The sequence below is a fragment of the Ornithorhynchus anatinus genome, chromosome 3 (genome assembly GCF_004115215.2).
Source record: "Ornithorhynchus anatinus isolate Pmale09 chromosome 3, mOrnAna1.pri.v4, whole genome shotgun sequence".
Classification (NCBI taxonomy): Eukaryota; Metazoa; Chordata; class Mammalia; order Monotremata; family Ornithorhynchidae; genus Ornithorhynchus; species Ornithorhynchus anatinus.
The window spans coordinates 13,089,201-13,107,126 of record NC_041730.1 but is presented as its reverse complement, the minus strand read 5'-3'; the positions used below and the strand labels follow the sequence as shown (position 1 = coordinate 13,107,126).

General features: G+C 42.8%; 1 protein-coding gene across 2 annotated transcripts in view; it reads left to right on the top strand.

The window, feature by feature from the left end:
* SCUBE2 (signal peptide, CUB domain and EGF like domain containing 2) overlaps positions 1-17,372 on the top strand; it is a 70,801-nt gene extending 53,429 nt beyond the window's left edge. For both annotated transcript variants that reach the window (XM_029061487.2, XM_029061486.2), the window contains 7 exons: positions 4,015-4,185; positions 5,916-6,083; positions 7,276-7,437; positions 9,133-9,330; positions 10,230-10,382; positions 12,737-12,816; positions 14,041-17,372. In XM_029061487.2, the coding sequence (XP_028917320.1) occupies positions 4,015-4,185; positions 5,916-6,083; positions 7,276-7,437; positions 9,133-9,330; positions 10,230-10,382; positions 12,737-12,816; positions 14,041-14,193 (1,085 nt within the window). In that variant the 3' untranslated portion in view covers positions 14,194-17,372. The remainder of the gene's footprint in view (positions 1-4,014; positions 4,186-5,915; positions 6,084-7,275; positions 7,438-9,132; positions 9,331-10,229; positions 10,383-12,736; positions 12,817-14,040) is intronic.
* Positions 17,373-17,926: the final 554 nt, after the last annotated feature.

The window sequence follows — 17,926 nt, the reverse complement described above, 5'->3', positions numbered from 1 at the left end:
GGCAATTCCTAGTTGCCTTCAATGCCTCTCTCTCTCTCTTAGCCACCCCCTACCCCTACCCCACACTTGATGGGCATGTCCTACAGAGCTCTGCCCCTGTTTGCTGGGAAGTCAGCATCAACTAGCTATGTGCCAGATGGATGCCACAGTGAAGGTCCAATTGCCATTAATCAATCCATCATATTCATATTTGGAGAAGCAGCATGGCTTAGTGGATAGAGCAGGGGCCTGGGAGTCAGAAGGTCCTGGGTTCTAATCCCGGCTCCACCCCTTGTCTGCTGTGTGACCTGTGTGACTTCAGTTCTCTGGGCCTCAGTTACCTCCTCTGTAAAATTGAGATTAAGAATGTGAGCTCCATGAGGGACATGGACTGTGTCCAACCTGATTAATTTCTATCTACCCCAGGGCTTAGAGGAGTGCTTGACACACAGTAAGTGCTTAACAAGTATTATTATTATTGTTACTAGTATTGAGCTTTTACTATATCCAGTAAGTACATTTTAACAGAGTTGGTAGACTCATTCCCTGCCCACGATGAGCTTACAGTCTAGGGGGGGAACAGATGTTAATACAAATGAATTACAGATATGTTCGTAAGTGCTGTGGATCTCAGGGGGGAATAAAGGGAGCAAATCAGGGTGATGCAGAAGGGAGTGGGGGAAGAGGAAATGAGGGCTTAGTCGGGGAATGCCTCCTGGAGGAGATGTACCATCTTACAGTATACAAAATTAAGTCAGTAAAAGAGTTTGAAAATCAGTCCCTTATTGTATTCTGTTTGTAACAATTTTTCTCAGTAGTTGGTCACTCTGGTTTGATCCGTTGGCCGGACATCAGAATACACAGCCTCTTTTAAATGCTCACATTCTCATTCCAACAATTCTACTCTCATTGCTCCTGTCTAGCGGAGTTGATAGGCAAGTTCTAGGGACCACCCGTTGTCTTAATGAGAGAGGGTGAATAGGGCAGAAGCAGTGTGGCCTAGTGGATAGAACATGGGCCTGGATGTCAGAAGGACCTTGGTTCTAATCTCACCTCTGCCGCTTGTCTGCTGTATGACCCTGGACAGGTCACTGTGCCTCAGTTACCTCATTCGCAAAATGGGGATTAAGACTATAAACCCTATGTGGGACATGGACTCTGTCCAACCTTGATTAGCATATATCTACCCCAATGCTGAGTACAGTGCCTGGAACAGAGTAAGCACTTAACAAATATCACTTAACAAATATCATTAAAAAAAATCAAGATGCTCCTCACTGCCTTCATTCCCAGAATTCCAGGCAGAGACTCTGCACTGCCTTCTTTTGGATCACATGGAAAATCCTATTTGGTCACAAGTGAGCCGATCGTCAGTGAGCCAAGGTGTCTTTCTTGGTGCTGGTGGTGGATCAGTGAGAGCAGTTTAGATATTGTCAGAGCTGGATAAAGCAACCTAGCAGCAGAAGCACACTTGAGACTCTGGGAAGGGAATGTGTCTGTTAATTTGGTTGTATTGTACTCTCCCAAGTGCTTAATGCAGTACTCTACACATAGTATGCACTCAGTAAATGCCATTGATTGATAGATTGGCTCACTCCTGAGATTCCCAAACTCCAAACTCCCAAACTCCAGGGAGATGGAAAGACAAAGGTGTGGAAGCTATATTTCAGGGCAAAGACAGAAAGGTCTCCAGAGTAAATGTCCCTTTGGTCCCACGGGTTTTCAGATGTCGAATCCTGTTCTGATACTTTTCAACGGAAAAGAGCCTGCAAAGCAACATTTCAGGACAGATCGGGAGAGAAATCTCCAGAAAGCGAGAGTGCCATCTCCAGAGCCAAACTGTCACTTTGATAAAAACGGAGTCCAAACATAAATTCTTCGGACACATCGCTGCTCAGGGTGACCTCGGTGTGGGAACTGTTAAAAAGCGATAACTCCAAGGACACCATAGGAATCCATCCATTTGCATTGGCTGTTTGTGACTTTCCTTCAAAAGTGGAGGCATGATTCTTAAGAAAATAGATACTGGAACCTGACCTTTTTTATTAGGTTCACCTTCTTAGCTACTGAGATACTATAGTGTTTGTCCACAGCATCAAATACTCAAAGGCTGAAGAGCTGAAAAGAGGGGAAGAGCCTTTAAATCTCTTTGTAACTATTAATCCTGAATTCTCCTTCCCCCCCTTCTACTCCCACCACCGCCGGCCTCACTCTTTTTGCATTAGAAAAGCATTCACATATTTTTTTTAAAAGGGGCAAAAAAAATCCCCAGCTGTGGGAGATTTGAGAATGGGATTTTAATGGTCACTGAAGACACACAAAAGATGTGTTGCAAAAATGAAGTCTACTGGAGGCAATTTGCTCCTTTGTTTGTTGGGAGCAAAACAAGCAGGTTGCTTAAGAAGAAAAGAAAACCAAGTGGAATTCTGGATTTAGTTCTATGAGGGCCAAACTTTAAGTGCATGTTTTAAAACAGGCAAAAGTAGCAAAGTCACATTTATGCTTGTCAATTCAATCCATTTAGTTAGTCCTTCCTTCGTCTTTATTTGTGAATTAAACATTGCTTTGAGGGAGTGTGACACGAGATTTCTCTGTAGATTTTTATTTTCCTTTCTGAAGAGGGAAAAGTAGTTTGTAACAGACCTCTGTGTTTGTTTATATGTAGCAGTGCTTTAACAGAAAGGGAAAAAAAGCTGTCAGCTGCTTCCTTATCCCAGTGCCAATCAAAGTTGCATGGCTCTGCTTCCCTTGCAATGTCCACCAAAATTGTGTGATTCCACCTCCTCGAAGCCCACTCAGGGGAATCATGATTTGGGAAAGATGAATAATGCTGGCTTATGTTTTTGCCTATGCATTATTAAGGCAGACTGTTTCAAAAGAAATTTTACAGGCTGATCATTTTTTTGTACTTATTTGCAAGACTGGATTTAAGCCTCCAGGCTTCCACCATCTCTAAGCAGTGCTTAGCATGAAAGGCAGGAAGTAACTCCCCTTCAGTCTAGCCTATCTTTAAGAGTTTGGAGATGAGAATGAGAGCTAAGCTATCTGTGATTGTTGATATGTAGGGAATAGACCTGGAATTACATGATCCATCTGCTACTGGCCTTTGTTAACACATAGTAGCCATTCCTTGGTATTCCTTCATAATGCCGGGAAAAGAAAGTAAATGTCGTCGGGGATAGAATTTAGTAGGAAACATCCTTGAGATAGTTTAGCTTGCCTTATATCCAGCATTGATGATTGATCAAATGGGTTGTTAAGACTAATATTTGAAGGTAGAGCATATTTTAGTTCAGCATAAACAAAACAGGCTTTTTGGGGCATCTGCCAAATAAATAGAAAGGCATTATAATGACTGGCTTTTTTCGTTGTTTTTTAATGGCATTTGTTAAGCGTTTACTATATGCTAGGCACTGTACTAAGCAATGGGATATGTACAAGCTAATCAGCTTGGACACAGTCCTTGTCCCACATGGGGCTCATAGTCTTAATCCCCATTTTATAATAATAATAATGTTGGTATTTGTTAAGCGCTTACTATGTGCCGAGCACTGTTCTAAGCGCTGGGGTAGACACAGGGGAATCAGGTTGTCCCACATGGGGCTCACAGTCTTAATCCCCATTTTACAGATGAGGTAACTGAGGCACCGAGAAGTTAAGTGACTTGCCCAAAGTCACACAGCTGACAAGTGGTAGAGCCGGGGTTCGAACCCATGACCTCTGACTCCAAAGCCCGTGCTCTTTCCAGTGAGCCACGCTGCTAAGGTAACTGAGGCACAGGGAAGTTAAGTGACTTGCCCAAGGTCACGCAGCAGACATGTCGCAGAGCTGGGAATCCTTCTGATTCCTGGGCCTGTGCTCTATCCACTAGGCCACGCTGCGTCTCTGGAATAAGTAATTATGAATTAGCATGTGTCATTTCCGTCAATGGATTCTTTTTCTCTAATCTTCATCTTCAGCCAAATTTATCTTTTAGATTGTAGAAACTGTGCTTAGAAGACTTTGCTGACCATGTATCTTTCTCCTTGTTGTTAGTTAGTTGTGCTGTGGGAACCTACTACGACGGGGAACTAGAACGATGCATTTTATGTCCAAATGGAACATACCAAGATGAAGAAGGACAAATAACTTGTGAGCCATGCCCTCATTCTGAGAGTTCAGGGACTCAAAAGACAGCAGGGGCTCGCAGTGTGTCTGAATGTGGAGGTGAGTTGCAAATTTATCCGTTACTAAGTCAGTGACAAATTTTTCAGAAAATCCTCTAATTCCTGCTCCTTTCTCTCTCATTTTCCCCAGCCTTTTCATCACACTGTATTTGTCCCTCTTAAAAAAAAAAAGAAAAAAATCCTTGTGCCCACCCAAGTATAAACAGGCTCAATGACAGAATAATTTCCTGTTATTGATTGAAATCCCAGTCTTCAACTAAATTCTGAAACATATTAACTCAGGCCCATGGCCTAAAGAAAGTACTTCAGGAAGCTGTAAGCTTGGGGTACTTTTCCCCCAGAATTTCACTGACCTTTCAGTTTTGCCTTTTTTCCCAAAGCATTAGGTGACATTAATGAACTGCTGTATTAGACTGTGTTTACGGAGATTAAATCAAATTTATGTTCAGCAGTCAACTCTCTGCTTGTTAGTGGAATATTCAAAGATCCATCAGTGATATTTGCTGAACACTTATAGTCAAAAAAGCTGTCAGCTGCTTCCTTATCCTAGTGCCTTCAAAGTTGCATATACAAAGCATACGTAAAGCTTATACAGTCGGCAAAGTTCAGCGTGTTCAGTGCTGAGGGGAGAGGTGCCTGCTTTCCTCCCTCAAAGATGTGTCTACTTTCCCTTCCCCCACCACCTCAGTGTGCCCAAACTCCCTCCTAAGCATGTCACATCCCAAATGGGCAACCAGTTCTGGAAAAATAGGCATCTGGGGGTCATGCAATCAGGGCCATGTGTCATAAGCTAAAATGTCATGGCACATGCCTGCCAGATACCTATACCCTGAAGTCATTACCGGTGTCTAGCAAGACGAGTAAGGGACATGGATTTTAGTAGCATCAACCTCCCAGTCAATCACCCAAGTGCTCTGGGTGCCTTAGGGAGCTGATGGTCTAATGTAGGAGACCAACATGGATAGAAGAGAAACAGCATGGCCTAGTGGATAGAGTGTGGTCCTGGAAATCAGGAGGACCTGGGTTCTGATTCCAGCTCTGCCACTTGTCTGCAGTGTGTCCTTGGGCAAGCTGCTTAACTTCTCTGTGTCTCAGTCACCTCACCTTTAAAATGGGGATTAAGATTCCAAGCCCTCTGTGGGACAGGGACTCTGTCCAACCTGATTAACTTATATTTACCCCAGTGCTTGGTACGATGTTTGGCACGTCATAAGAGCCTAACAAATACCATATAAACATAAAGAGAAAGGAAGAATGCTTAAACTCACAGTGATGGGAGTGGGGGCATGAAATAACTAGCCAGAAGTAAAGGTCTGGCGGTGAGGGTTTTTGATCAAAGAACCAGGTAGGGTGTTTCATGTGGTGAATAAGATCAATGGGAATCCCCGTAAAAACTGGCTACCATGGATGACATAAGCCACGGCGGCTATTGAGATGTCTGCCCATCTAGGCGGGACATGGGCAAGAGGTTGGTGGTGAGATAGATGAGATTGAGGTTCTTTGAGTAGGTTGGCCTTGGAAATATAATCAGTTCCTTCACGCAGGTGTTCAGTCCCAGTGTCTTTGTGACTAGACTGAGGCTGGTCCATCATTTCCAATGAGACTCCATCATCATCTTCATAGTATGGCCTAAGGAACTTGGGAAGAGAGTGAACTGTTTAAAAGAAACAGGTGTGTGGGCTAGAAAGTTTTTGGTTCTTGTCGGTGAGCCTGTATACATGCCCGTTCAACCAGGTCAGGTTCATGGCAGTCTGTCATGTCTTCCTTCAGGTCAATGCCCACCTGGTGAATATTCCTCTGATGGCTTCTCCCCATGCCAGGCCTGCCCCCTGGGAACCTACCAGCCCGAAGCTGGCCGCACTTCTTGTTTGTTGTGTGGTGGAGGCCTCCTCACCAAATACCTTGGTGCTTCCAGTTTTCAGGATTGCGAGACTAAAGGTAAGGGCAAAGGAAGAGGTCAGCAACATGCAGTAATGTAAAAGAGATCATCCTTCAGAGACACCTGGGATTCCAATCAAATGTCATTCTCATCAAGCCTAAATTGAGAGCCCACAGGACTGTGATAGACCCCTGAAGTAGACTCCCGAAAAAGAGTTGGGCGTTCTTCTCCCTTCTGACCCCATCTTGGTGGACTCAGGAAAGGTGTGATTCTGGTACCACCGCACGGGTAATATATTACATGAGGACAGGCATTCATGTGTACTTAATGCGACCACATATCTAGTCAATCAATGATATTTTCTGAGCATTTATTTTGGGTAGAGCACTGTACTGAACACTTGGGACAGTGCAGCATAACAGAGTTGGTAGACACATTCCCAGAAGCATCCAGGAACAGTCTTACTTGCATAACTCATTACATTTTGCTCTTAATACTGTGCTTTGCATGAAGTAAGCACTCAACAAATGCCTCTGATTGATTGATTTGTGTGTCTCTGTCCCCACTGAAATTCAGGTTAATCCCAGTTGTGGATGTATTATGTCCTCACTCCCAGTATTCGCTGTGTTGGTCCTGGGTGAAAATCGATCCCATTTGAGTTAGGCTGAGTCTGGACCAGGTCAAGTCAGGCTCCAGAATTTTAGCCCAAAGGGCTCTAGAATGACCAAATTTTAGCCCAAATGGTTCTAGAGTGAGCACTTTTGCAGTTTATAGAATTTAAGTCAATCGTGTCTCTACGCTCCTGGAGTTTTCAATCTAGGGGGAGATGAAGTAAATAACATTTATAAATAAATTCATAGATTAGCTAGAAGACATACATAATATATGAAAATATAAGAAAAGGGAAGTTTGGGAGCACTGGGGTGGCAAGGGACCGTTTGGGGAGATTTAAAACATTTTCAAGGAAATAAACTCTCTCAAAGAATTGAAAAACATTTGAACAATGAAAAAAAAATGCTCATCATTCATTCAATAGTATTTATTGAGCGCTTACTATGTGCAGAGCACTGTACTAAGTGCTTGGAATGTACAATTTGGCAACAGATAGAGACAATCCCTGCCCATTGGTGGGCTTACAGTCTAGACTATAGATATTGACTTTATTACCAGTCCCAAACACATAAATTGGTATCATTGTATGTATGCCATCATAGTGACTACAGGGGTTTTTCTGTGTCATATCTCCTGCAGTTCAGTGTTCACCTGGACATTTCTACAACACCACAACCCACCGCTGTATCCGCTGCCCCGGGGGTACTTACCAGCCAGAATTTGGACAAAATTACTGCATTTCATGCCCCGGAAATACCACTTCTGACTTTGATGGCTCCACGAACATCACACAGTGTAAAAGTATGTCTTCCTAATGCTTTACCTATAGGAGCGGACTAGAGCCTGACCCTGCATCGTGGCCTAGAGAGATTTACTCTCTCTAGGTCCCCAGTTAAGCTGAAAAATAAAAAGAGTGAATTTAAAGGACGGTTTGTGTAATCTCAAGATTTACCAGCAGTCTTCTGACAGTTCTGAGGAGGATTAGGGTTTGGTTCACACTGTGCTAGGTTACTTTCTGTTTTTCTGTAACTTATAATTTTCTGTCTATCAGAAATACATTACATGGGACAGGCAATTATTCTCCAGAACTGTGTGTTATAAACTGGAAAGAGAAAGCAGAAAGAGCAGTTAGAGAGGATAATCCAGGTGAAGAATACGTTTTCCACTTGAGCTAGATTTGTTTTCAAAATCATTATTCATCCATTCATTCAATCGTATTTATTGAGTGCTTACTGTGTGCAGAGCACTGAACGAAGCACTTGGGAGAGTACAGTATAACAATAAACAGTTACGTTTCCTGCCCACAACGAACTTGCAATCTAGAAAATAATGCACTCACAAACTCTAGTTTTTTATCCCTCTGAATCCTGCTAGAAAAAAAAGCTACAATTGTAAAATTGAAAATTTCCCAATTCCTGCCTTTTCTTCCCAGGCATCTTTTGGGTTCTACCTGAAAAAGATTGGTGATAGGTCGTGTTTGCTTTCTTGGATGCGAAAGCTCTAGGGTCAAAAGCGGGAACTGCTGTGAACCTCCATCCAGCTCGGCTTCTCCTAGGTTCAGTCAGGGTCCAAGGAAGCTAACAGACTGAAGATGATCGGCCACGCAAGCAGAAGTAGTTGTAATGAATCTAATCGACAGGTTATATAATAAAAATTATGGTGTTTGTTAAGTGCTTACTATGTACCAAACACTGTTTTAAGCACTGAGGTAGATACAAGGAAATCAGATTGGACACAGTCCCTGTCCCACATGGGGCTCACAGTCTTAATCCCCATTTTACAGATGAGGTAACTGAGGCACAGAGAAGCAAAGTGACTTGCTAAAGGTCACACAGCAGACTAGCAGCAGAGCCGGGACTAGAACGCATGACCTCTTGTCAACTGTGTGACCTTGGGCAAGTCACTTAACTTCTCTGTGCCTCAGTGACCTCATCTATAAAATGGGGATGAAGACTGTGAGCCCCAAGTGAGACAACCTGATTACCTTGTAGCTACCCCAGCTCATAGAACAGTGCTTGGTACATAGTAAGGGCTTAACAATTACCAACATTATTATTATTATTATGACCTTCTGATTCCTAGGCCCATACTCCATCCACTATCCCATGCTGCTTCTCACTAGTCCGTGCTGCTTCGTGGGGCCGGAGAAATGGGACATGATTTGCAGCGTCCTCTCATTTGTTCAGGGAAAAGCCAACGAGTCCCAAGGCAGTCTTATTTCTGTCCTTTAGGGTGAGATCAGCATTACTGGAACTATATAAAGAAATAGGGGAAGACCGTGGGTGGGGAACATGCTACCAATGCTATGGTACTGTACCCTCCCAAGCGCTTAGCACAGTGCTCTGTGCCCAGTTAGCACTCAGTCAATACCATTGATGGATCGATTGATTGAATGGGAAGGGAAGAGATGTGACTGCAGTCCTGCTTTGGCCCCTAGAATCCCAATGATGACGGGAACAGAGATGTCTCCTCCCTGCTGATGTTGTCCTTTTCCAGACAGACACTGTGGGGGTGAACTAGGAGATTTTACGGGCTACATTGAGTCCCCAAACTACCCGGGGAATTACCCTGCCAACACCGAGTGCACCTGGAGCATCAACCCTCCACCCAAACGCCGCATTTTGATCGTGGTTCCGGAGATATTTCTGCCCATCGAGGACGAGTGCGGAGACTATCTGGTGATGCGGAAAAGTTGTGAGTTTTTGCGCTTTGTATTTCCTTCCACTCCCCATGAAATTCAGACTGGGTGGAAAGTCCTAGCAAGCTTCAATTTTACCCATCCCCTCCACCTACCCCACCCAGTAGGGTTACTATGAAGTAGGCTGACAGGGCTCAAATGTAGCTTTTAGACCAAATCAAATCGAACGTGATCCACAGCTCTAGGAAGACCCCGCCATAGAGACCCCCAGTTTGCCTTTCTCAGAAACACTGCTCAGCCTTTGACTGTGGGAGGCAGGCTGGAGAATTTCACAGCTGCTTTCAAGTCTTTTTAATTAATGGAAATGTATTTTGCTAGCTGGTTCAGTGAGAACTGTATTTAACATATTGTTTGATGTGTTAGGGTAAATAATAAAACTTACCCTAAAACTACTCAGAGCTGCTTTACGCTTGTTTTAGTCCTTCTCTGACTCTCCAGTGCCTCACCAGAAGAAAAATCTAAAGGGAGTGGAGGTTTTGTTTTGCTTTTTTTCTTTTGTCTTTTTTAATAAATCTCACTGGAAGACCCTGGGACTTCTCTCAGATACAATTTAGACATTAGAACAGGAGTTAATTGTTTTTTCTTCCCCAAATTTCCTCTTACAGATAATTTTTTAATGATCAGCTCCTTATTAAAATGAACTGGGGCAATTTCTTTTATAGCTGGTTCTTGGGAGAGTGCCCAAAGCTTCTCCTGACCCTGGGTCTTCTTGTAATGAGATTTAGGTGGATTTCCAGGACTGATTTCCAGGACGGTCATGGAGGCTAAACCAAGCCCAGAGGCCTAACACATTTAACTTGCCCAATGGTTTAGAAAGGTTTTTTGGTTAGAGACAACAAATGTGTGTATGTGCTCTATGAAGAGTTTTGAAAACTATGACAACCTTCCTTGGCAGCTTCCTCCAACTCTGTGACAACATACGAAACCTGCCAAACCTACGAGCGCCCCATAGCTTTCACCTCCAGATCGAAGAAGCTATGGATTCAGTTCAAATCCAATGAGGGGAACAGTGCTAAAGGATTCCAGGTCCCTTACGTTACCTATGATGGTAAGCAACTCTCACGTCGCTTCTACTCTTTTGCTCTAGGTAGAGGGATATTCTTGAACAAAGTCCTCCCGAAGCAATTTCTAAGGCAACTGGGATATTGCTGCTGGAGGAAAAAGTACTGCAATAAAGGAATTAAAAAGAGGGAGGGGAAGTTAAAAAAATGTAAAGATAGTCAACTTAAATAGATATGGAGCACTAAAAAAATTTCCCAACCCCCTGGCAAACTAGATACAACCAAGGGAGTTGAGCTCCAAGCAGTTCAACACTATTGTAAATGCAGGCTATAATTCCCACCTTCGTGGACTCTGAATGTCAACTATTGCTGTGCTCTAATTGGGCAGACAATGATTCTCTTCCTCCTGGGTACTTTTCCAAGCATTTAGAAGAGCGTATTACTCCCAGAGGGTGCTTGATAAATATTATTACTCTAGACCTCTTACCTAGCAATATTGGGAAGACACGTGAGCCTCAGGCAAAACAGGGACTGTGTTCAACCTGATTATTTTTTATCTTCACCAGTGCTTAGTACAGTTCTTGGCATTTAGTAAGCATTTAATAAGTACCATTAAAAAAAAAATCCTAGGAGTGTTGCCCTAGCCCTTTTTTAACCATTCTATTCTGTAAACTCCTTGTGGGCAGGGATCCTGTCTACAACTCTTGATTTGCACTTTTCCAAGCACTTAGTAGAGTGTTCTTACATGCAGCAAGCACTCAGTAGATGCCGCTGATTGATTGATTTAATTTAGTTTTAATTTCTTGCTGGACCACAGAGGTTCCCATGAATGAGCAAAACTCCGAACGAGACAGTCTATTAACTATCGGAATTAAAAATAGCTCTTTTGCCTTTAAAAAAAAAATAAACCAGAGTCCCTAACTACTTTCCTCACAGCTTTAGTAGTTTGCCTTATCAGAAATCTCCATTTGATCTCCAAGCCTAAATATTTGTTCTGAATGACACCTGAGGGCATATTTATCTGAAACAAAGACCTGCATCAGAGTGTTTTACCCTTAAATCAATAGTACTTATTGAGTACTTGCTGTGTGCAGAACACTGCACTAAGCACTTGGGTAAGAACAATAGAACAGAGTTGGTAGAGAGGATACCTGCCCACCAGGAGCTTACAGTCAGTCTATAAGGGGATCCAGACATTAAAATGTATTACGAATAAGGGAAATAGTAGAGCACAAGAACGTTTAACATAAGTCTTATGGGGCTGGGATGAGTACCAAATTGCTTAAGGGATACACAGCCAAATGCATAGTTGACACAGAGGGGACATTTAGTGCACCTTTAGTGTCAGATAGAGCTGCCCCAGAACTGGAGAATCTTTGTGAGGGGCTTAAAAGTAGAAATCAATTGAATTAAGAGTATTTTGGGGGATTTATGGGGTACCTACTATGTGTGAAGCACTGTACTAATCTCACAGGAGAGTACAACAGTGTTAGAACACACAATCCCTACCCACCAGAAGTTTATATTCTCACAGCGGGGAAAGAAGCAGTCATTTGGGGTCTGGTTCAGTAAAGTGGGCTACTCCTGGGACAGCTTCTTGCTGGGTAATGAAGCAGTGCAGTTAAGCTTCTGTGGCTTGCTCTTTACTAAGCACTTCATTTAGTTCACTGCACTCTGTAAATACTATTACAACCACACAAACAGCAAGTTGAACATCGTGTTATCTATTTAGAAGATTCTACTTTTATTGATTTCACTGCTTCTGAAAACATGAAGTTCTCAGACATTTGGATCTTTACAAGTGTTATGTTTCCAAGGAGGAAGAGCTGCTACTAGAAGCTAAATCCCCCTGGCTGACAAAAGCCTTAGCAGAACCCAGCCTTCCATTTGGGGCAAGATTAAGTCATTTCGGCACAGGTACTGGTACAGTTTAGGCTGCTGCTTTTGAGACCTGAAAATAAAAGCTCCCTCATTCTTTTGCAAAGATGACAGAGACTGAAAGCATAGAAGTTTTTAAACAGAGATCCGTGATTTTCGATTTGACCAGGTGTTTTGTTTCTTCTGGGTATCTTCTGCTAAATGCTTCGGTCTTTGGTTTGATGAACTCTCAATGTACCAGTTCTCGTTCTTCTGGGGAAGGGGGAAGAGGGAAGGGGAGTGTTCAAAGAAGAAAGACAATCTTTTAGTAAGTTCACGGTAGAATTATGAATTAATTCACAGGTTTCAGATGATCGTAAAAGATTTAAGATTTCATATTCTGGGATGGGTTGATGTTGGGATCTGTTTTTCTCACAACATATAGACTAAGTGTGTTGTGGGATTTACTTTGAAAAAGTGCTAATTTGCTCTGTCAAGTGATTTAATGAAAAAGGCCGAGGAATAATTCCTATATTCCCAATAGAGGATTACCAGGAGCTCATTGAAGATATCGTTCGAGATGGCCGGCTTTATGCATCGGAAAATCATCAGGAAATACTGAAGGTAAATTTCCTAGGTTAAATCTTTTTCAGTAAACAGAACTGAGTTATTCATTCATTCATTCAGTTGTATTTTTTGAGCACTTACTGTGTGCAAAACACTGTACTAAGTGCTTGGAAAGTACAATTCAGCAATAGAGACAATCTCTACCCACAACGGGCTTACAGTCTAGAAGAGGGGAGACAGACATCAATACAAGTAAACGGGCATCAATAGCGTCCATATAAATAAATAGAATTATAGATATATGCACATCGAAACAAGCAAGCAGGCATTAATATAAATAAATAGAATTATAGATATATACATATATAAACAAGTGTGGGGTGGGGAGGGGTGATAGAGCAAAGGGAGTGAGTTGGGGAGATTGGGAGGGGAGTGGAAGCTGAGGAAAAGGGGGTTTTAGTCTGGGAATGCCTCTTGAAGGAGGTGAGCCTTTGAAGGGGGGAAGTGTGATTGGTGGATTTGAGGAGGGAGGGCATTCCAGGCCAGAGGTAGGATATGGGCCGGGAGTTGACATTGGTACAGATGAGAACGAGGTACAGTGAGAAGGTTAGCATCAGAGGAGCAGATTGTGCGGACTGGGATGTAGAGGAGAGAAGGAAGGTGAGGTAGGAGGGGGCAAGGTGATGGAGAGCTTTGAAACCAATAGGAGTTTTTTCACAAGGTGTTTAAAACATGATTAAGAAATTATCCATTTTCTTGTCCGATCAGTTTACTTTTATTTGAATACCATTACCCTTTAGGTGGCAAAGTCAGGTTGTTGATCTACAGTAGCCTACACAATTTTAAGTACCAGATGGCTCTTTTTAGGATGGATGACTTAAAATATTTTTAAGCCTTTTGCATTTAGATGTGAGAATTCCTGACTCTGGCACTCACGTTATAGAAATTTCAAAAGCTTTAAGGAATTCACTACGTGGACTGTAAGCTCCTCGAGGGCAGGGTCCATGTTTTCAACTTCTGTTTGTATGCTCCCAAGGGCCCAATATGGCGTTTTCAATAAATGCTGTTGGTGATGAAGAAATGTCTGTGGTGTTAGCATCTCAGGGGACATAGAAAAGTTCTGACTTCATAGAAGTATGATCTTGCCTTGTCGTGTAGATGAGAGAACCTGTTTGTTTTTAAAAAAATGTTTCTAAGTAGAGTTGTTTATAATGTTGAAACAAGGGAAGGAAATTTTCTCCCAAGCTTTGCATCTATTGACAGAAGGTCTGATCCTTTCAGGATAAGAAGCTGATCAAAGCTCTCTTTGATGTATTGGCACATCCACAGAATTATTTCAAGTACACAGCACAAGAATCCAGAGAAATGTTTCCAAGATCATTCATCCGCCTGCTACGATCTAAAGTTTCCAGGTTCTTACGGCCTTACAAATGAGAGTCCCCCCAGCCTCACCAGCTCTGGATGCTGAGCAGTGCCCAAACCTGAGAGGTTCTTAAGGGTCGGAGGCTGTGCCTGTCTTTGGCCCGTGAGCACAAAGTCAGACTCGAGTCCTCTTTAGAGTTTGATTTTCACAGACAATACCGTTATTTCGATGAAGCGACTTTGTTTTTCTCTTGAGAGATTGTATATACCCTTGTATTCAAATCTGTAAGGTTGCTGACATCAGCACCGTCACATTTAGACCGAGGGGACTTTTCCGTGGAAATGATCATGTGATCGGCTCAACTTTCCACTGTGATAGCCAAAAAGTGATGGAAAGGATGATGAAGCTTCCTCTCAAGGGCCCGGGTTTCATGGGTTTCAGTCTGTTCTTCAGGTAAAATGAAACTGGGTTATTCAACCTCTTTGTTCCCCAGAGAACTAGATCTCCAAAGAGATCTCTGTGGGTGGGAGATTTTAGAAATGTTTCCTCGTGTGCAGTTCTACCCACTGAAGTGGAAGCTACATTAAGCCCTGCTTTCCCCATTTGCCAGTCACTGGGCTAAGAAGCCTGGTAACGAAAGGGTGAGAGGGTGAACAGTGAAGTCCTCTAGGATGTACTGGTGAAAGCACTTTGCAGAGCAAGTTCCCAGAGATTAAGGAAATGCTGGGAGCAGAATTAATTTGAAATAAATTATGACAGATGAGCCTCCTGCAAGTTAACAGCGATGTCTACCATCGTACTGTTCCTCCTATGGCCGCTCGCAAATATTTCCAAATAGTAATGATGTAGATGCCTTGCTGGCTTTTTTAACTCTAGCCCAAGATGCCTCAGGGCAGATAGTCCAGTTGGGGTGCTTGTCCATCATCACTCTTAATCATTTATTGAGCCTTTTGGAGATTTGCGGAGTTGAGTCCTTCATCTCGAGGAGCCAATAATAATAGATTTTGGTCCCTGGAAATTAAGAGGAGTGCTGTATTACTCACACTACCCTTCATATTAGAAGAGCATGATCCTTGGGATGTTATTTCTCTTGGAGGATTTCCTCTTCTCTGTCATCCACAGTCTCTTTCCAACTTCCTCCATCTAGCTCAGCAACTCCTAAAGACAACTAAGGTGAAGCGATAGACTGGTAGGAAGTTTTATATAACAATCAGTGGCTGCCTGCATGCCAAACAATGTGATGATGTATAAACTAAAGTCATTTTAGGGTTCATTTGGGATTCACTCCCGAAAGGGCATTCATTCACATTTCCATATTATAGCATATGGAAATGAATTTAACATTCTTAGGGTAGTGAATTCAGGAACTCAATCTCAGCTTGTATGATAGATTCAATGACTCCCTTCCACACCCTTTTCCTCTCTCTCTTTCTCCATCAGTCTGTCTCTCAGCAATGGAATTTTCACCATTTGTGTAGTTCATATCTATTATTGAATAATTGGGCAGGTGATGGGAATTCAAAAGAAAAATAAAGTTAGTTAATGAATATGTGATGGTGAAAACGGACAGAGAGTAATCTGTCCCCTACCAGTGTATTGATGACTTAGTTTCTCCAGATTTGTTTCTGCCTTGTTCCTTTACTAACTAGAGATGAGATAAGTGATCTTCCTGTCTCTAAGCTTGTGAGCCCTGGGTGGGACAGGGACTGTTTCCTATCTGATTATTGTTTATTTACCCCCGTGCTTAGTGCAGTGCTTAATAAAGACCGCCACTGATAATAATGAATATATTAAGAAATAACATACATGGAAACTTGGGCAAGGAAGAGGTGGAGGTAGAAATGAGTACGACGTACGTGACCTTCTGAAAGTAGAGGTCATCATCTGCCCTATTATTCCAAATACAATCACTCCTCATTCCCTACTGTGAGACTTATTACTTAGAGTATCCTTTCATCATTATTAGATGCCCTCCAAAAGACAGTGGTGTCCACTTGACCTGGGGATCACCATTTTGGTATTCCTGAAGACAGTAGCTTTACCTGCCAATCTGCCTTAGTCCAGTGATGCATTCAGGATGGAAAGCAGGATCAACTCTATACTCCTCCCAATATCAAGCTGTTTTTCTGAGTGTTTTGAAGGGTGAAAAGAGCACCCTAAACTACTTAGGTTTGGCCACCTCCGCGTACCCAGTTACACCCAGTTAACAGCGCTTGCAGAGACCTGTTCTAAATGCCTAATTCCCCTTTCTCGTCTGTGGCACAGACTTGGGAGAAAAGCTGGGCCACTCATTCCACCTCCTTGTCTACAGGACAAGTTATTTATGAAATCTGAGCAAGAAGAATCTCAGGAATGTTTCCTTCTAGCCATCCTCCTAGCTCAATGTATATAATTCTGTAGCCATTTGAACTCATGTGTTTCTGTGTCAGTTTGTGAAACTCAATTACTTTTTTCTTAGAAAGTTCTCAATTCTATTTAGGAGATTTGAACCCTTGGTCTTTTTCTTTCTAGCTAAATGCACATTAACTGGATTATATATCATCTCCATGTCAAATGGCTCAGGACTATCCCTTTATTCTCCTAATTGTAAATTACTAAAGGTACAAAAAATAAGGCTGTGAGGGTCACTTTAACAGAGAGTGACTATTTCATTGTATAAATGGAAGATCTTGCCATTTTTCTGAGTTCTCCAAAGGCACTGTGGAAAGAATGGATCGAATTTTCTTGCCTCGAATAGATTTTCAGTCTTGGCAGCAAGTGGCCCTGGGCAAGATATTCATATTTGGTAACTTACCCTTTTGGGTCCCCTCCCTGTTGACTGAGAGTTTTGCCCAACCCTTTGAAAAGTTGGATTGGCATGGGCCAAGCTACAATCCGGTCTTGGCAGGGAGGATGGGAACCGAGCCTTCGGCAAAGAACCTCCTGAGGTCTTTGTGACCAAATAACTGGCAAAATGAGCCACAAAAAGTACATCTCCTAATGGGCCAGACTAAATCCTTGGGTTTACCAAAAGCAGTTGGGAGTGGAAAAAAGAGAAAACCCTTTCCCTTCATCACCCAGTGCTGAGGTTTGAGAGTCCAACTGGAAATCCCCCTTAGGGTTGCACACCTGGGAGGCCCAGAGGGTCAAACTGAGGCAACCTAAAGGATTTCAGTCTGCTATGGCTCCAGGAGCCCCAGACTGATGATGATGATGATGATAGTACTGGTATTTGGGAATTGCTTATTCTGTGCCAGCACTGTATTAAGCACTGGGGTAGATTTGAGGTAAATCAGGTTGGACACAGTCTTTGTCCTACGAGGTGTTCACAGTCTAAGGGGAAGGGAGAACGGGTATATCATCTCCATTTTACAGAGGAGGAAACTGAAACCTACAGAAGTGAAGTGACTTGCCCAAGCTCCCACAGTAGGGTTTATGACAAAGGTGGGATTAAAACTCAGGCCCATGCTCTTTCCACTGGACCAAGCTACTTTGCCATTTGGGAGTACATTAAGTTCCAGGGTATGGTCCTCAAAAGCTCTCCTGAACCTAGGACTTAATGGAAACAGCACACAACTGAGAGTCAGGTGACCTAGCTTCCAGTCCCAGCTCTGCCACCTGCCTCCTGTATGACCTTGGGACAGTCATTTCACCTATGCCTTAGTTTCCTCATATGTAAAACGAGGATACAATGCCTGTCCTTACTCCCTCTTAGACTGTGAACTTCTCGTGGGGCAGGGACTGGGTCCCATCTGATTATCTTGCCTCTACCCCAGCACTTAGGCCAGTGCTTGGCACATAATAGCACTTAATAAATGCCATCCT